This window comes from Ipomoea nil, unplaced genomic scaffold (genome assembly GCF_001879475.1).
Source record: "Ipomoea nil cultivar Tokyo-kokei standard unplaced genomic scaffold, Asagao_1.1 scaffold1421, whole genome shotgun sequence".
Lineage (NCBI taxonomy): Eukaryota > Viridiplantae > Streptophyta > Magnoliopsida > Solanales > Convolvulaceae > Ipomoea > Ipomoea nil.
In genome coordinates, this window is record NW_017617849.1 from 9,051,626 (window position 1) to 9,072,703 (window position 21,078).

Genomic DNA, 21,078 nt, shown 5'->3' on the forward strand with positions numbered 1-21,078 from the left:
TATTTAATTTAATAGTATAGTTGCACCTGATTTTAGCTAAATTACTTAATTTTACACATTCAACAAGTTTAGTGATATATATATATATATATATATATATATATATATATATATATATATATTTCAATCTACTATACACGTAATAACAAATATTTTTACAAATCATTTGGCTAAATAATTAATACTTTATTCATCTATACTAGTATTTGCGTCCGTGCGTTGCACGGAATGAATTTATTATAATATTTTAAAAATATTTAGATCGATATACAATTGTATAAATTATAACATCGAATATTATATAATATAATTGAAGAATTGAGTTGCACCGATTGTGTTTTCTGATGTTATCAATACTTGAATTCGAGTAAATAATTGCCCAATTAATAGTTAACGTACAGATATACGCATTCGGTGCTGCAACTTTAGAGATTTTATATATCAGTGTTTAGAATTTGTATTAATTGGACTAATTAGCTCGTTGTCTAGCAACTCAGTTATAGAAATTATTTATACGGAAGATATATTTTCTATGTAGATATATAGCAATTTTGTCATCTTTGTATATAAAAAACCATAATATCAATAACTTGAATTATACATTATTGAAAATCTCTTTGTAGACAGCATTGGTAGTAGTAACGGAATTTTATCCATCCTCGTCTAGAGTTAAAACCATCAGACCATCAGGATGGATGACTCGGGAAAAATTCACATACAATTAACCGTTATTAAAGACGGGTTTTTTTTAGTAATAACTCAACGTGAGTTAGTGTTTGACCCTGACTTTTGTTGATAGTCATGGCATATGCGAGCATCAACGTGAATTGTTTTCGTTAGAACTTGAATGGCAATCTCGTATCAGAAGGGCGAAAGATATTTTAATTGAAGATTTTACTTTTATTAATAGTATAAATATAGATTGGTGTAAATAATAATTAATAAATTATTATTTCCTTATAAAATTACATAGAATTTCAAATGGATTTTCTCATTTATTACGCATAATTTGTTTCCATTATTCTCACAATTATAATGGGTTTAATAATTCTCAGTATTTGATAACCATCATCCATTTTTAAGTACACATTGACTTCAATGTGTGATAAAAATTCATTAGATATTAGTTAATTTTCATATAAAATATTGTTACCAATTAAGCTTTATTAATTTTTTTTACCAATTAATTAATATTCATATTCATTTGGACGGGAATGTTGAAGATGAGAATTTTACTTTTATTAATAGTATAAATTGGTGTAAATAATAATTAATAAATTATTATTTGTTTATAAAATTACGCAGAATTTCAAACGAATTTTCCCATTTGTTAGGCAGAATTTGTATCCATTATTTTTATAATTATAATAATTTAATTATTCTCATAATTTGGTAACCATTTTTCATTTTTATATACATGTTGACTTTAATCTGTGGTAACAATTCATTAGATATTAGTTAATTTTCATATAAAATTTTGTTACCAATTAAGCTTTATTATTTTTTACTAATTAATTAATATTCATATTAATTTGGGTTGGGATGTTGTAAATGAGGATTTTACTTTTTATTAAAGTCATTTCACTAAGAACTTGGAGGGTGTGGTTGAGTGGAAGGGACGCATCCATCCTTATTAACCAAAGGCAAGGATTTGATCATTGCCTTTGGAAATGGAGCAACTATAAATCTCCAATCTAGCCCTTTCACCCAAAAGAGGGGCATTAGTCACTTTATCTAATCATGTTATATTAATTTCATTTTGAAATCATTGGTTCACATATTTGATTTATTTATTTTTTCTTTAATTATTCTCGTTGTAAACATAAATGATATTGCAATAATTAATTTATAATATTTATCAAATTCTATTTTTTTTAAATATAAAATTTTCTCATGTTTAGGGATTAAAAATATTTTGAAATTATTTTTTATTAGTAAGTATTTTTATTTCTAAAATATTTTCCAGCAACCCAAACACTCCCTTAGTCTCTAATAAAAAAACTGAAAAATAAAAATTATTTCATTAAGAAAATTAAAACTAATTAAAGTAAATCTAATCATGCTATATTTATTTGTAACTGTATATTAATTTCATTTTGAAATCATTGGTTCACATCTTTGAATTATTTATTTTTTTCTTTAACTATTATAAACAAAAATTATAATATTTATCAAATTGTATATATATATATATATATATATATATATATATATATATATATATAACATTTACACATGTTATGAGGGATTACAAAATATTTTAAATTATTTTTTATTAGTATGTATTTTTATTTTAAAATATTTTCCAGCAATCCAAACACTCCCTTAGGCTCCCATAAAAAAAACTAATAAAGAAAAGTCATTTTATTAAGAAAATTAAAACTAATTAAAATAAATCTAATCATGCTATATTTATTTGCAATTGTATATTAATTTCATTTTGAGATCATTGGTTCACATTTTTGAATTATTTATTTTTTTCTTTAACTATTATAAACAAAATTTTGATATTTACCAAAATGTATTTTTAAAAATATATAACATTTACACATGTTATGAGGGGTTAAAAAATATTTTAAATTATTTTTTATTTGTATGTATTTTTTTAAAAAATATTTTTCAGCAATCCAAACACTCCCTTAGCCTCAAAAAAAAAAAAAAAAAAAAAAAACTAACAAAGAAAAGTCATTTCATTAAGGAAATTAAAACTAATTAAAGTAAATCTAATCATGCTATATTTATTTGTAACTGTATATTAATTTCATTTTGAAATCATTGGTTTACATATTTGAATTTGTTTTTAATTATTATAATTTATAAACAGAAATGATATTGTACTAATTAATTTATGATATTTATCAAATTGTATTGTTTAAAAAATATAAGATTTACAAATGGTATGAGGGGTTAAAAAATATTTTAAAATTATTTTTTATTAGTAAATATTTAAAAAAAAAAAATTCCACCAACTCAAACACTCCATTAGCCTCCCATAAACAACTGATAAAGAAAAGTCATATAATTAAGAAAATTAAAACTAATTAAAGTAAATGTAATCATGCTATATTTATTTGTAACTATATATTAATTTCATTTTGAAATTATTGGTTCACATATTTGAATTATTTATTTTTTTTCTTTAATTATTATAAACATAAATGATATTGTATTAATTAATTTATGATATTTATCAAATTGTATTTTTTAAAATATAGTATTTTACTCGAGATTTTTTTTTTTTTGTTATTATGAATTTAAAATTAATTTAGAAAAATAAAAAGATATTAAAATATACAATATAATAATATAGTTGGACTTTTATATATTTGGTCAAGTATCTATTTTCATAACATACAAAATTAAAATAAAAATATTGTATGGTTAGTATAATCTCTAATCATGTACATATTTAGATAAGTTTATAGAAAAAATTTATAAAATTAAATTGATTTATTCCAAATTGTATTTCATATATATTATAATTTCAAAAATATGAATAATAATAACTAAGAAAATTGTAATTAGAAATCAATAAAAATGTAAATTCTAAATTTTGTATGAATAAATATAAACTCTAATCGGACGCATATCCTTATATGATTGAATAATACATTGTATATACACATAATATTTATTAATATGTATATATAAAAATTCTATAATATAATTTCATTGATTATAATTTGTATTAATAGATTTATATTTAAAAATTTAAAAAGCTGTGTTATATTTTCAGTAAAATATAAACATATTCATTCGTTTTTCTTAATATTTCATTTCCTTTTGAATATATTCATTTTTTTTCCTTCATAAAAAGTATTAATATTGATTTCTATTCATTTTTCCTAATAATTGTCGATTAATTGGCCTGATTTCCATGTCGATTAGGATATTAATAACGGATTTTTGTGTGAAATATTCATTTCTTTTCTGATTAAAAAATAATATAATTATAAAAATATAATTACTGATTATATTTCCAATAAAATATTAATATATTTATTTCATTTTTCCTTCCTAAATAATTAATATAAGTACAATAATTATAATCATATAATTACTGATTATATTTTAAGTGAAATATGTGTATATTCATTTCCTTTTTCACTCATAGAAAGAGTTAATATTCATTTCCATTTCTTTTTCCTTCATAATTTTTTCCTAATATTTCATGTGGTGGTTACTAATTTTTTCGTAGGGAAAGCGGTGTTATATTTTCAATAAATTTTTAATATTAAATCTTTTTTTCATTTGGCCGGATTCCTGTGTCTATTAGTAACAAAATATTAATAATAGATTCTTGTGTGTAAAATTCATTTTTTTCTGTTCATATTCATTTCCTTTTTTCTTCATAAATAATTAATATAATTATAATAATATAATTACTGATTATATTTTAAGTGAAATATGGATATATTCATTTCCTTTTCCATTCATAGAAAGATTTAATATTTGTTTCCATTTCTTTTTCCTTCATTATTTTTTCCTAATATTTCATTTGGTGGTTACTAATTTTTTCGTAGGGAAAAATTGTGTTATATTCCCAATAAATTTTTAATATTAAATCCTTTTTTCATTTGGCAGGATTCCCATGCCTATTAGTAACATAATATTAATAATAGATTTTCGTGTGTAAAATTCATTCCTATTTCTGGTCATAAAATCAATCTGGTACGTTTGTAATATTCATTTTCAATCACAAAAAGAATTTGATACGTGTTTAATAATCATTTCCTTTTTTTCTTTACCCTAATTTTCTGTGTAGCAAATTAGTTATTTACTTATTAAGCACATTTTTTTTTAATTCGAGTCCATTTTTAATATTAATTTCCTTTTTCTTTTGGCCTGATTTATGAGCCAAAAGCTGTGTTATATTTTCAGTGAAATATAAACATATTCATTCGTTTTTCTTCATATTTCATTTTCTTTTGAATATAGTTATTTCTTTTTTTTCCTTCATAAAAAGAATTAATATTGATTTTTATTTATTTTCCTAATAATTGTCGATTAATTGGCCTGATTTCCATGTCGATTAGTAACATGATATTAATAACAGATTTCTTTGTGAAATATTCATTTCCTTTCTCGTTCATAAAAAGAATTAATATTCATTTCCACATAATTAAAAAGTAATATAATTATAAAAATATAATTACTGATTATATTTCCAGTAAACTATTAATATATTCATTTCATTTTTCCTTCATAAATAATTAATATAATTATAATAATTATAATAATCATATAATTACTGATTATATTTTAAGTGAAATATGAATATATTCATTTCCTTTTTCACTCATAGAAAGAGTTAATATTCATTTCTATTTCTTTTTCCCTCATAATTTTTTATAATATTTCATGTGGTGGTTACTAATTTTTTCGTAGGGAAAGCGGTGTTATATTTTCAATAAATTTTTAATATTAAATATTTTGTTTTCATTTGGCCTAATTCCCGTGTCTATTAGTAACAGAATATTAATAATAGATTTTCGTGTCTAAATTTTATTTTTTTTTCCTTTCATATTCATTTCCTTTTTTCTTCATAAATAATTAATATAATCTATATATTTGTTTCCATTTCTTTTTTCTTCATAATTTTTTTCTAATATTTCATTTGGTGGTTACTAATTTTTTCGTAGGAAAAATTGTGTTATATTTCCAATAAATTTTTAATATTAAATCCTTTTTTTCATTTGGCATGATTCCCATGCCTATTAGTATAAAAAAATATTAATAATAGATTCTCGTGTGTAAAATTCATTCTTATTTCTGGTCATAAAAACAATCTGGTACGTTTGTAATATTCATTTTCAATCATAAAAACAATCTGGTACAATGTTTAATAATCATTTTCTTTTTCCTTTACCCTAATTTCCTGTCTAGCAAATTAGTTATTTACTTATTAATCACATTTTTTTAATTCGAGTCCATTTTTAATATTAATTTTGTTTTTCTTTTGGTCTGATTTCTGTGTCAATTAGTAACAGAATATTAATAACAAATTTCATTATTACAATTAATTCTTTAGTTTTTTTTTTGAATTAGAATAATCATAATTGTAATTATATTAATTAATTAATTGTATGGATATTTTTTTGCAATGAGATACAGATCCACTAATATGCAATGTACCCAGATGTGTTCTCCTACCTCAAAGCCTAATGAATCATAAACATGTTGCATTTTAAATGCACGTAGATATAGACATTCAATTTATTTTATTTATTTATTTTTTTTTTTTTGAGAATGCTAATCGATTCACTGATAGTTGAAGGTAGATAACAATACTTATAATATGAAATTAAACCTTTTGAAAGAATAATATGAAATTAAACTCAAATCCAAGTTACTTTACATCTATTAACCCCTAATTGAGATTATATAAAAAGGAAACATAGATTTAAATGATTTCATCTAAGAGTTTGTAAATATGGTGACTGCTTTAGTGTTTTTAGAGATACAACGTGTTTTACCAATTCGCCAGGAAGAACCAATCTCATGCCAGTCTGGATCTCGCGGGAAATGATTATCGGCTTCTTGTTGTAGTGGGCCAAGCGAGTCACCTCTTGGGCGAGCTTCAAGAAGATATCGTTGATGAAGCTATTCATGATGTCCAAACTGCAAAACATATTGAAGTTCGTGAGAATATAGTTAGAAAAATGTAAAAAATTCATACAAAAAGAAAGCAGAGAGATGAGTCTGAGATTCGTTGATTGAAGAAGCTCTTGTATTTATAGGTAGAAAATACTAATTCAAAAGGAAAATATAATAATTTATTTATTTAAGGGAAAGTATACTAATTTATTTATTTAAGGGAAAGTATAATAATTTATTTATTTAAGGTAATAACATTATTTTATTATTATTATTATTTATTTATTTAATTTTCATTTGACATTTACTTACCAAATAAGTTTTACTACAAAAATTTTGGGGGGAAAATTTGTTAAGAGGATTTTACTTATATATATATATATATATAGATATATAGATATAGATATAGACTAGTGACTATTTATGCCTGTTCACATCAATAAATAACAATAATATCTAAGTGACATAAAGATGTCCACGATGCATTCATGATTTATAATTTCTCTCATATATCCAATTCCATGTGTTATGGGGTCTAGTTTTTCCAAGTATAGAAGAAAGTACTAATGGGGTTTTGAAATGAGTACTCCAGGTGTATCTTTCCCATGGCCAACCAAGCAAATCATGTGGTGCCCTACTTGCATTTCCATATAATAATTTCATATATTTCACTCCCATCACAATCACAATAAAATACTATTAAAATATTTTTAAATTTGTATGTGTTACTTTTATAATGTTAATCTAAACAAAAATTGAGTGTTAGTAAACAAGTTTTCTGAAAAAGAAACATATACTAAAAAAATAAAGAATAAAATTCTTTTTAAAAAAAACATATAATTGTTCACCTAAAGTAAACGAGCCCCAAATGTTTTGAAAAATAAATATATTTAGATCAATAAACCAATCAATATCTAAAAAATTAAACAAAAACAAAATATGAAAAGTACTTATTTACTTTTTTAAAAAATAATAAGACACTTCATCTAAAAACATAATAAGCTTCAATTCAGGTTATACCCCTGGTTTATGTCCATGTATTCTGTTATTTTTTTTTTTTTTTGGTACCTTGTGCTATAAAAGCTGTACTACATAATTTTTTTGACAAAAATATCCCTGCCGTTATAACTTCTGTTATCTTTCCACATTATTATTACTATGTACATGGATACACAATATTTTTTCTTACATCCTTCAATGGTAAGTTTGAATTCATTTAGATTTTAATTAAAATGTTACCATAGGTATATTTAGTAAATTATCATTTCTATAATTCTTACCTCAATAATATTAATATGAATTATACAATTATATATATATATATATATATATATATATATATATATACACACACACACACACTATTATTTTTTTAAAAAATAATATAACTAAGATTTTAATATTTAATTTTAATATTGGGCTTATATTTTTTGCGCATCGCGCATATAAAATACTAGTTAATGATATAAATCATAGCATCATGAATAAATTATGGTGGAATGATATGTAACTCTATGCAATTAGCTAAAGAAGGGTTATTTAGAAATTAAATGGGCGACATGATTTACATACCCTTTAAATGAGAGTGAATTGATGAGTACCATAAAATTCTATCAACTTATCCCTTCAAATGTTGCACTCTCCAGGCGCTTCTTCGTGGATTTCATTCACAACTTGCAAACAATCCATCTCCACGTGAAGTCGTGAACCCAATCCACCCCTAACCTTAAGTCAACTTATGACTTCGATCTCGAACATTGGCTATTTGGCTTCACCCTCCCAATCTATTGAAAATCCACCGCAATCGCGCCATAAAACATTCCCCATTCATCATGTAATGCATACCTTGTTGTATTTGTATATGATAGTATAGGTTAGTCGTGTATCATTGATGGAGAATAAAACTCTTATAAAATTAAGATAATGAGTTGAGTAGGCAATTTTTTCTAGTTGCTTGAGTATGGATGCAGAGGCAAAGATATGTCACCATCTTATACTTATGCACACGCACACATTGTATTCACTATAATCATGATGATTGATATTAATATCAGTTATATTCAGTATATTAAGCATATCTCAAATCAAGAAGATTCAAATAAAATGATTACAATTACATATAGAAAAATGAACATTATTATAAAACCTTATTCATACATTAACTATGTCACTGGTATCTTGAAAGTCATACTCACTACATAGAATATGAGTTTGCAGTCCATGCCCCAGCGGCCCAACCGACAACTTGGAAAATGTGTAGGCAAGCCCGGGCCACCACGAAAATGGTCAATGCATGTCATGGTAGCTGGTCCATATTCCACAGCTAATAGTAATACTTTATTCTTTATTTTATCACTAGTTTTTTTTACGCGCTTTGCGCGAATGAGATAATGCCCAATAATTATTTTTAAATAAGTATTTCAAAGTACATCAATGCAATATTATATAGGAGATGTTCATAGGTAAATAAATTTTGTCAATAGAGGATGTTAATAAATAATTCAAAATATATGGTTACAATAGATATTAATATAATGATATAGTAAAAATTAACTTACAAATTTCTTTAGAAGTTTTCATGCATTGATAAAATTTTGATGTGTAAACTTGTTCAATTGGAGCTAGTAGGATGTTAACATTGTCAATTATTTGGAAAATGATCTTACCGTTTTAGAGTCCATGTGTAATTGTATTTAGAGAAAATTTCAATTTTGGTCACATGACTATATGGACATTGTTAATTTCAACACTTGACTTTTAAAAGTGTCAATTTAATACCTTGACTATGTAATTTTTGTCAATTTTGATCACTCTGGCCAAATTAACGGTCAAATTTTAGGGAGGCAAAATGGTCTTTTGATCTTTTCTCCTAATTGTAAAAATGTGGTCAGAATTAAGCATAATTTTTTCCAGCGAAATAGTCAATCGTCAAATTGCCGATTTGCCCATTTTCAATCCTTCATGGTTCGACGAACACATAAACAGACGAACCGGGTCAATAGCACTTGGGTTTAATTCGGACCATATTTTCAAAATTAGGAGAAATGATCAAAAGACGATTTTGCCCCTTAAATTATAGACTAAATGTTGGATTAAAATTTTTCGGTCAAATTTGACCGTTAATTTGGCCGGAGAGATCAAAATTGACAAAAATTACATAGTCAAGGTACTAAATTGACAATTTTGAAAGTCATGTGCTGAAATTAACAATGCCCCTATAATCATGTGACCAAAATTGAAATTTTTTCTTGTATTTATGATCAACAACTTGCCGCGCAGGTCTGCCAATGATGTAAGAACAATTTTGTCCGATAAAAAAAATAATAGTATAATATTTGTAAAGTAATGTACAATTGTACCATTATAAAAAAAATACAAAAAATATTAATACCATAATGGCCTAAATCATTTCAATAATGCAAAAGCATAATTGAAATATTAAGTTTTGTTCTAAATAATCAGAAGAAGATTAATTAAACAAAAAAAAAAAAACTTAACCTAAATTTGATTTTTGTTTTAAATAAAAATTCATGAAAATCAAATAATTTTAAAGTAGTTCCTGATTTATAATATTTGATGCTCAACTTTGAATGCTATGTATTTAGTCGAGCTAATTATTTTATCAAAGTTTATTTTAAATTTCATATTATATTTTTAATACATTTTAACATATTCATAATATATGTTTAACAATTATGCCAACTATACTTGGGATGAGGTTCGAACCTAAAACCTTATATAAATTAAGAGTATGTTAATAATAATAAATAGTTAACGGAATATTCTGTTACTAAAGTTTAAACTAAAGAAATTTAAGGTTATTTAAGGGAAGAAAATAATATAATAGAGGGTAATTAAGGAAAATCATTAAAAAATACTAAAATCAAAATAATATGAACCATTCATTTTAAGAAATAATTAGTACCGACATTTTTTGTTGTTCTAGTTAAGGGCCTAACATTATTCGCTCTGATTAGATTTGTATTTGTATATGTATAGATTGTAGATGTAGATTTTTGAATCTTATGTCATTGTATTTCTAACTTAGTCTTATTGTTTTGTTAAAGCAACCTTAATCAAGGGAGTTTTGTTAGTTTTTTCTTAGTTTGTGTTAGTCTAATGAGGAGAGAGGAGATAGAGAAAAAAAAAAAAAGAATAAAAAAAAATGATTTACAACTTATGCGGGAAACATACATCAACTCGATTTTTATTTTTATTTTTAAAAATAAAGTCCACAAAAAGTTTAACTTTTTACAAATTCATTTTATTTTATTTATTTTGCACTATCTCATCCATCTCACAATACCTTTATTTCATGTCATAGAAACAACTAAAAAAAATAAAAATTCTTGAGAATAAACTTTAACTTTTACCATGAGTACATAACCTGAACACAATTTTTGTGCTAAAAGAATTTATAAATTCATTAAATTAAGTACAATTATTCACAAATTGATAACCAATGATCCACAAAATCGCCTAAACACAATTAACTAAATAAATATGGAAATTAGCTGAAAAACATATAAACAACAAACAAATTTACAAACAAATTCCACCTGACACGATTGCAACTTTGCTTCATTAATAAAATCATTTATTAGTTGGTTTTCAAAAAACAAACAAATTCACAAAAAGGGGATAAAGTAGATAAATATTAATCAATGATTCAATGGTAACATTGGTAAGAGCAAGTATACGATGGTATTGGGGCAAGTATAGGAGGGTATTTATTCGCATGCCGTGGCTCGTTCTCCACAAGGCCCGAACGACGGCATACAGGCGTCTCCCGTTACTCCATAGTCAGATATTCGTCAACCTAAAAAACCGATTAAAAACCCAAAAAAGGAGCCAGCTGTTATTCTCAAAAAAATTACACATTCACGCCTCAGTTGAACAATTCGCCCGGAAAATTTAGAGAGAGAGAGAGAGAGCTTTAGCGGATACACGCACTCTCAAACACAGGAAAACCTACCCGCCTCTGGCTCAGAGGATCAAAGTGAATCATCGAAGTTTCGATTCTGATTTTAGCATTAGTAATCTGCGTTTCGGAGGAATTTGGAAATGATCGCGATTTATGCAGGATTTTTGCTGTTTAATCGATGAGAATTCCGAAGTTTTTGGAGGGAGTGAGCGGTTGAATTGAATTGATGAGAGTTTAGAGAAGTTGAAGCATTGATTGATTAGTCGAGGTCCGAAATGAGCAGCGAAAGGCATGCGGTGACGGTTCGGGACCTCGCCGATGAAGCAAAAAAGAGGATTGTGTTTCTCATTGTTTGCGTCGTTGGACTCTCCTATCTTATGTCTTGTGAGTCTATTGCTCTTCTTCTTTAGTTATCGTTTGCTATTTGCTTGATTTAGTCTGACTGAGAATGATTATTTATATGCTTACTAGCAGAATAATGTTAGTAGCTAAGATCAGCGCACTTATCATTAGGTACATGTACAACTGGGATTATACAAGAAAGACCTTCAGTTTTGTGCCTCTTTCCTACAAAACATGACGTTAAGGTCATTGTATTTGAGATAAATCTAGCTTCAATGAGCAATCTGGTTGCTATATTTCCAGTTTATTAATCATGATTGCTAATTTTTTTTAAATGTTTATTTACTGTATAAAAATTTCCACTTCTTATTTGAATATAAAACTAAGCTGCTTTCTTTTGGAATCTGTGTAATCTCTCTATTAATATACAGTGACAAGCTCTTCAGTTTTAGTCAACCTGCCTGCTGCTGTTCTCTTGATTATCTTACTTCGCTATCTATCTCTGGATTTTGAGGCACGGAGGAAAGCTGCAAATTACAAAGGAAAATCGTTCACTGCAAATAGTGATTTTCAGAGTAGACAAGTTGAGGGCCCAAAAAACCTTACCCAGAAGTCTGAATGGAGGAAGAAAGTGAGTTCTCCTGTTGTGGAGGAAGCAATAGATCAGTTCACAAGACATATAGTCTCTGAGTGGGTAACAGACCTCTGGTACTCTCGTATAACTCCTGATAGGCAAGGTCCAGAAGAGCTTGTGCAGATTATGAATTCTGTTCTGGGGGAAATTTCATGCCGAATGAGAAATGTGAATCTTATAGATCTTTTATTAAGGTATACACTTTTGGTTCTGAAGATGCTATTGACAGTTACCCTTTCATTATTGCGTATTTGCTATCTAGTCATTTGCTTGCTTGCTTGCTTGTGCAGGGACAGCATCAATTGTGTATGCAGCCATTTGGAGCTTTTTCGTGTTTGTAAGGTGAAGATTGAAAAGCAACATTCAAGATCTTTAACCATAGAAGAGCGAGACATGGAGCTTAAGTCAGTGCTGGCTGCAGAGAACAAATTGCATCCTGCTTTATTTTCTCCTGAAGCTGAGCACAAGGTACTCTGTACATTATGTTATCCAAGTTGCTCTTTCCATAGTTCTACCTGTTCTGTGGATATTTATACTCTTGGGATGTGTTACTTAGGTATATATTTCGGTTCGAGTACCTGCAGGTTCTCCAGCATCTTATGGATGGCCTTATTTCTTTGACATTTAAGCCAGAGGATCTACAATGTTCTTTATTCCGCTACATTGTCAGGGAGCTTCTTGCTTGTGTAGTAATGCGGCCTGTATTAAATTTAGCTAACCCAAGGTAAATATATTTTGTATTTTGGTGATTTGGTCTCCATGTTTGAATTTTCTTGGCTTTTGTTCTTTATATCTCTGGAAACTTGATCACAGATTTATTAATGAGAGGATTGAAATTCTAGTGGCTTCTTCAAAGAAGACCGTAAAAGTAACTGCTGCAGCACAAGTTAAATCCCAGTCCAAGACCAGTGGATTTTCAAAAGTATCGTCAGACGATTTTTCTCCTTTTATAGATCCTTCTGTTAAAGGTGTTGAACTTGTACAGTTGAAAAAGGATCAGTCTGATAATAGTGTGGTGAACAATGCAATGCACGATATGAATGGAACTGAATTTTCAAAGGATCCATTGCTTTCGATTGACACACGATCAACAAGGTCTTGGAGTAACTTGCCAACACAACCTCATTCTGATGATGGAAGACTTGTTCAGCGCCATCACTCTGGAGGTGAGTGGGGTGACATGCTAGATGTGTTTTCTCACAGAAAGGCTGAAGCACTGGCCCCGGAACATTTTGATAATATGTGGGCGAAAGGGAGAAACTATAAAAGGAAAGAAGACAACAAACATGTGGATGATCCAACACAACAAAGTTCTATAGGCACATCAAAAGCAGTGAGCAACTCACAAGCAATTACAGGGCAGAATGGAAGGGTTGGAGAAAACAGGGTATATGATCAATCAGTTACATGTAATGGTTTTCGTCATGGTGATTCGAATAAACTGAGTAGTTCTATTTCATCCTATCAGGAGGATGATGAACATGATGACACGCTATCTGATGAGGATGTACCAGGGAGCAGTTCGTATTCAACTGAAGGAGAAGAAACTAGTGTCGGTCTTGGCTCTCCTGTTGTTAAAGTTTGGGATGGTAAAAATAAAAGAAATGTTACTCGCATTCATCATCCACTTGAAAGTAGGGAAAGCCAAAAGTCAAGAAGGAAAGGAAATAAAGGACAAAATTATTCTAAACGATTGAGTAAGACATCATCTGGATGGAAGAGGTCTAGATTGAGTAGCCAGAAAGATCATGTCTGGCAAGAGATTGAAAGAACAAGCTTCTTATCAGGAGATGGACACGACATACTGAATTCTTCTAAAGATAATCTGAAACATGAACAGTTAAGTGATGATTCTGGGGCAGAAATGTCTGGTAGAATTGCTAGTGGAACAACTGCAACATCATCTGTCTCTACAAGCAATTTTTCCAAAAATCATAATTTGGACACTAATACTGCAAAAACATCCATAATTGCAGATGCTTTTTTGAAATTAAGATGTGAGGTAAATAGCTTGCTTACTCATCTCTTGTTTACTTGACATTCTCATTTATCAGCTGTGGTACTAGATGTCTGAAGGAGTGAAGGCTGTGATTCCATTTCCTGTTGCAGGTATTGAGTGCCAGTATTGTAAAGAGTGGCACAACAACCTTTGCTGTTTATTCCATATCTGTTACAGATGCATACAATAATAATTGGTCAATAAAAAGAAGGTACTTAAGATCTGAAAGTTCCTTCCTCCCATCTTGATTTAACCTTTTCATTTCAATATGCTTTATGATGTAACTGATTTACTTCTTCCACTGACAGGTTTAGACATTTTGAGGAGCTACATAGACGTCTCAAGGAGTTTTCCGAATACAATCTTCATTTGCCACCCAAGCATTTCTTCTCGACTGGCCTTGATGTCCCAGTCATCCGGGAGCGGTGTAAATTGCTTGACATGTATCTGAAGGTCATCTTTTAACTTCCGTGTCTTGATATTTCTTTTCACACGACAGAATTTAAATGGAGCTATTGATGCTTGCTAATTGGGGCTATTTTGTTCACTTCTAGTTTGAAAACTTAAGTGTTGTTTATAGTTTGTTACATGTGGTCATAAACCTCTAATTGATCTTCACCTTATGCTCTGGTCCCTCAGAAACTTTTGCAGCACCCAACTATTTCCAACTCCATTGAAGTATGGGACTTCCTTAGTGTTGATTCTCAGGTTGGAATATTCTAGTGTTGTTGTTGTTGTTATTATTATTATTATTATATTTATTTTGAGGTTGATTCTCTATTGAACAAAAAAAGTTTTTTCTAATTTTCAAATCCGTCATTGCACAGACATACAGTTTCTCAAACTCTCTGTCAATCATTGAAACACTGTCAGGTAAATGATGTGCTTCCATGATGTGTCCTCTGCTTTTTGGTGCCAATTCATTTTAACCAGTTTATATCTTTTTCAGTTTTAGTTGATCTGGATGAATCAGTACATGAAAGGAATAAAGAACATATGCAAAATATAAGCCCCAGAGTTGATCCCCTATCCTCCAACAGAGGGTGCATTAAGCCTGGAAACAAGGATCTTACAGTGAGGGTGAAGCCTAATCATGTGGTAGATGCCTCTAGATTAAACTATAAATATGTACCTCCAATAAAAAAGGCAGTCAAAGAAAATGGAAAGGCATTTGAGGACTCGAGCAGTGATTCTGACAATATGGCGCAGAAGAATAAAGTTTCTTCCTCTAAAATTGAGAAAGCAGTAAAAGTGTGTGATGCTACTGCACATGTATCACCTGAGTTACTTGTTAATACTGCAGATGATCCAACTCTTCCAAGTGAGGTAGTCTCTGACAATAGGACATTCTGTTTATAGACATCTTTTTATTGTATAAACCTTTGCTGTGCTTAGTTTCATTATATTTGATATTGAACTCTTTGCATGTTTTCTGGTTTTTGCTGACTCAAGCTTTCACTCATTTAAATTAATGGTTTATTTTATTTATTTATTTATTTTGCATTTTAGCATGTTTGTGATCAATAAATAATAACTTTGATAGTTTACTTGTTGAATGCAGTGGGTACCGCCAAATTTGAGTGTGCCTATATTAGACATGGTGGATGTTGTTTTGCAGCTTCACGATGGTGGATGGATCAGGTAAATATAATACATGTTCAAATCTGAAAATCCTTGCATCTTGGGATTAGCTTTTGAATTTCAATGTGTCTAGGTTGCTTTTTTTCAAATTTAATTTTTATGATTATAGTTGTCACTTTCCAAATAACTTCTCTAGGCATGAATTTACTTTCTGAACAATTGCAGGAGGCAGGCATTCTGGATTGCAAAACAAGTGTTACAATTGGGAATGGGTGATGCATTTGATGACTGGCTAATTGAAAAAATCCAGCTTCTACGCCAGGGGTCAGTAGTTGCTACAGGAATCAAGCGCATCGAACAGGTATCCTTTCATGCCATTATATATATATATATATATATATATATATATATATATATATATATATATATATATATATATATATATATATATATATATATATATAAAAGGAACTTCCTAAATATATAGATTCACCACGTTGCGATTTTTCTTTTTTCAGCACAGTACACATTTGACCTTTTCTTGAGCATCATTTTATTTGCCTTAGTTTATGAACTTCACCTAGTAGTGATTATATGAATGCATTACACTGAATTATAATTCAGCAAGCTAGTTCAGCTTTAGATGTTGCCTATTAAGAACTTTAAATATTTCTTTCGTTGAGCCTGTGAGGACTTATGGTGATTTCACCTATGTCTATCCATATGAATGAAAAAATGTGTTAGTTCCTTGAAGTCTTTGAGCTGTAGTGTCATAGCTTCTGAAAACCAAGGTTATGTACTTGACGTATATGTTCTGAATTTGCTGACTTCCTGAGTTGTCCCCTCTGCACAGATTCTCTGGCCTGATGGTATATTCATAACAAAGCATCCAAAAAGACAACGACCTGTCCCCACTGCAAGTCCATCCAATAATTCATCTCCTGGCCAACCTTCTACTCCACTATCTTCACCCAAGATGGAGGAAATCCAGAAGCTAGATGAGATGCAACAGGAGGAAGCTGTGAGACGAGCAAAACTAGTTTATGAGCTAATGATTGGTATGCCATTTCGCCTAATCCTCTAGATTGTTTCGGCATTCTGTCCTTGTAAAATGTTTTGAGCTCAGTGAGGGTATCTTCCAGATAAAGCACCAGCTGCTATTGTGGGTCTTGTTGGTCGAAAGGAATATGAACAGTGTGCAAAGGATCTGTATTTCTTCATTCAGGTGATTATCATTTTCAATTCCTGCCAATTCAAATCCACATCTTGATGCTCACATGTTGAATTACATTCAGCATCCTCATTTGAATTTTTTTTTCTGTAACTTTCTTAATTAGTATGCCGATAGATTTGTGGCTTGTTCTAATATATTCCATTCCTTCCTCTTATAGTCAACCTTTAACATATGGTGCCTTTTTCGTCTGCAGTCATCTGTTTGTCTGAAGCAATTAGCCTATGATCTTGTTGAGCTGCTGTTGTCATCTGCATTTCCTGAGCTGGATTATGTGTTTAGGGAGTTTCGTGAAGAGAAGGGGAATTTTGGAGTACTTAGAGTGGATTAGCACACCATCATTTGATTAAAACATTTTGGATTTTCATAGTTTGGAAGGGTTTTTGTTTTTTTTTGTTTTGTTTTGTTTTGTTTTTTGTTTTTTTTTGTTTTTTTTTTTTTTTGTTTACTTTCACCTCGGTGTATAGTTTCATGGTTGTGTTTACACTTTACAGCAACCTACAAATGTTTCGAGTGCAGCTTCATTAGGCTAAGTAGGGGTATAGATTTTGGTTTCCTTCACAATTCCAAAGCGCCATGTTCTCGAGATTGATGCAAACACATGATAATATGAAGAGTTGCAATTGCTGCTGAAATTGTTCTTATCTTGGAGAAATTTTCCTTATTTTATTGATTGTATGTATTACTGAAAATTAGATGTAGCAATTTGAGCTTTTCATATTTTAAAAGCATCCTGTCCATCCATCTTATAAACTGTTGGGCATGTAACTATTGTATTATAGGTAAATTTCAACAGGTTTAACCCTGAAAAAGCTATTAATGTGTGTTAAAAATGGGTTGTAAGTATGTGAAACTTAACCCAGTTCATATTTAACTTCTTTATTAATGTTTTAAAATAAATTGCTAAATTTTATAGCAGGTTAAAATGGAAACCCCTCGATTGTCACCTGTACTGAAAATCCAACCCCCTCGAGCCGAGAGAATAGCAAAGAATTTCAAAAACGAAAACGAAATATTTGTTAAAGGGCTTAAAGCAGCTTAGAATTGCTCTTTTACTCTTACATTACTGAAATGTTTATTGTGCATTAGCTATCCAAATACACACCATAAACAGTTGACGGAAATGAACAACCTAACGTTCAATTCCACAGCATATTATATTATTGTAGTTGGCAATGTATGTTCACATACACAGCTGGAAATTTGCAGCAATAAATGTACAAGTTCTAGCTAGAGCTTAATCGGACCAAGACTTCTCCTTGAACTGTTGACACGGCTTATGGCAGGCGGTGGGAGGGAGAACTCAGTGTACATGTCCATGAAAAATGTGTCCACAATGTCCAGGTAAAGCGGGCAGTTGAGTCTCGAATAGTTGTCCAGAACTTCTTCAATGTCCATCACTTGATCATCGTCTTCCATATCCATCATCTCCAGCTCCACCATCTTCTTTGCCAAACTCCGACTGCTCTCTTTATTCCCACACTGCGAAAACGCCTCTCTTCTTTTCACTTCATCACACCTCCTCTCACTCTCTTCTTCACCAACTTTCGTCCATTTAACATTCTTTTGGATCCCAATAACACATTCTCCATCCCCTACACTTCGCTCTTTCCCAGAATATTCTGTCTTCTCACACTCCCACTGTTGAGACCAGCTTCTGTACAAATCATCCAGCTCTTTAATGGCGCTGTCTGAAATCATGTTCACGCCCCCGGGGAAGAAGGGCTTCGATTGGGGGAGTTGGTGGGCATTCTTGTAGCCCCGAAACAGGAATGATTTCAGGTTTTCGAGTGTTTTCAGTAGGAACTTCTTTGTCTTGTCGATGGTTTTCTTGAAAAGCACTTGCGCCGGCTTAACTGTACTCGTCGTTTTGTATGGCTCGCTCATCTTAGGCGTACGTGTCAGAAACACAGCTGAGAAAGAATGGCGACACACGACAGACCGTGGAGGTTTTGCTGTTTTTAATTTGGGTATTATTACAACTTACAAGACAAAAAAGGGAAAAACAGAAAGGGAGTTTAGAGGTACATTTTGTTTCTCTGCTCCCCCTTTTTGTTCTCCTTCTTGCTTATATACTAGTGTTTCTGCTCCTATAACCATCACCAGTCTGGCCCTAGGCCCCTACACCACCCTGCAATCGAGTTGGAGATCGTCACCCCAGAATTAATGGCCGTTTGATTTGGCAGTCAAATGATCAAGGGTGCAGATGGAATACCTACGTCTCTTCACAAAGTGGCTAACAACAGGATTAAGTTGACTGTCTGTTTGCTCAAGTGCATGCTGTGCCATTCATTAATGTTATTATGTAAACAAATCAAGATTAGGTAATGTGGGGTTGGTGGATTCTTACTATCTTTAATATGCTTTTTAGGGAGGATCATTCCTCTAAGTAAAAAGTTAAAGTAGTCCGAAGTCACGATATATACAGAGAGTATAACTGTATTGTAGATTATCTCGAAAATAATTGTTAAAATATGATCACGGACAATGGATGATGGGGTATGTACATGAGGATCTTCGCTAGCTTTTTGAAAGTGTATGTATACAATGGGTGCAGTTACAACTTCCATAACATCAGGTGCTTGCTAAGTCCTGCTTTGCTTTTTCTGGGGTCTAACCCCTCCAACCCATTAAAAAAAGAAAAAGAAAAACATATACTTCATACCTTACTCGAGTGTACTACATGCTTTGTATTGTACTTGCTCGCTAGTGCGTCACAAACTGTATCAATTTTATTATTTTTTCTATTAGTTTTTGTTTTGCTATGAAGATCATAACATGTGTATCGATTCAAGAATTGAACTAACAATTCTCAAAATACATAACTATCAATATCATGAATTACCTAAACGTCTAAAAGAAAAACAAAAACCACAAACACAATAATATATACATTCTTTATATTCCATATAATTTAATAGTTTGTTCATGCTTCTTGTTATGCTCTTACTTCTGATCTTTTAGTTGTTAGGGAAAAACAGTTGATCGGAGGCCCCAAGCTTTAAAGAAAGTGGTACCAACGTTGGTTGGATAGGTGAAGGAATGTCACTCTCCTACAGCCTAAGCTTTTGTTTCTTTGCCTTTGTAACTATCTCTACAGTTAGGCTGCATCGTGCCCATAATTAAATGCCGACTGCTACTGCACTCTCTTCTTCCATTTGTTCAATATTTACTAGCCTATTTGCTCTAGCTTCTAATGGAATATCCAAACTTTTATTTGGTGCTCGCTAAATTGTAGGCACCTTTTTTAGATGGTAACAATTGGCATGAAGATTTAAGACTGCTCCATACTCAAAGCTAAGGATCGAACCATTGATTTTTGATTAAAAATAGATGAGTCCCTTCCACCCCATGTTAGAGATCAACTGAATGTGTCTTGCCCTTGAACATTTATAATGTAAATTATGAACATTTAGTATATAAATTATATACTTTTAGATTCGAGTTCATAGAATAATTTTCGTTTATTTACTTATAGTCCTTTATAATTTCACCTAAAATACACTTTCAAGTAGGATAAGTTTTCTCGTAAATTCAAGAGTTTAATACTCCGTATTTCATAACAATCGTTATACCGTGCACCAGGGCGCACATAGCACTGTGCGCCCCGCGCCTCCCAAAATGACGTCGTTTTGTTAAGTTGTTAAAAAAAATCATCTGTTTCGAATGCACATAAACTCATAACAGAATAAACATAATCTGCATAATACATAATATACATAAACTTTTAACTGAATACACATGATGTGGTTTGGTTAACATAATACACA

At 30.0% G+C, this 21,078-nt stretch overlaps 1 protein-coding gene across 5 annotated transcripts; it reads left to right on the forward strand.

Moving 5' to 3' along the window:
- Window positions 1-11,419: 11,419 nt before the first annotated feature.
- Window positions 11,420-18,061, forward strand: LOC109188019. 5 transcript variants are annotated; one of them, XM_019338480.1, is made up of 16 exons: window positions 11,431-11,905; window positions 12,295-12,691; window positions 12,788-12,965; window positions 13,082-13,221; window positions 13,311-14,499; window positions 14,607-14,707; window positions 14,805-14,949; window positions 15,136-15,204; window positions 15,324-15,369; window positions 15,446-15,822; window positions 16,058-16,137; window positions 16,303-16,438; window positions 16,931-17,135; window positions 17,220-17,302; window positions 17,505-17,687; window positions 17,739-18,061. In XM_019338480.1, the coding sequence occupies exons 1-15, from the start codon at window positions 11,797-11,799 to the stop codon at window positions 17,637-17,639; spliced, it is 3,390 nt and encodes a 1,129-aa protein (XP_019194025.1). In that variant the 5' UTR covers window positions 11,431-11,796; the 3' UTR covers window positions 17,640-17,687; window positions 17,739-18,061. The 5 variants fall into 5 exon arrangements, with proteins under 5 accessions (XP_019194029.1, XP_019194025.1, XP_019194026.1 ...); XM_019338481.1 differs by having other exon boundaries at window positions 17,505-17,685; window positions 17,742-18,061; XM_019338482.1 differs by lacking the exon at window positions 17,739-18,061 and having other exon boundaries at window positions 13,311-13,884; window positions 13,966-14,499; window positions 17,505-17,677.
- Window positions 18,062-21,078: the final 3,017 nt, after the last annotated feature.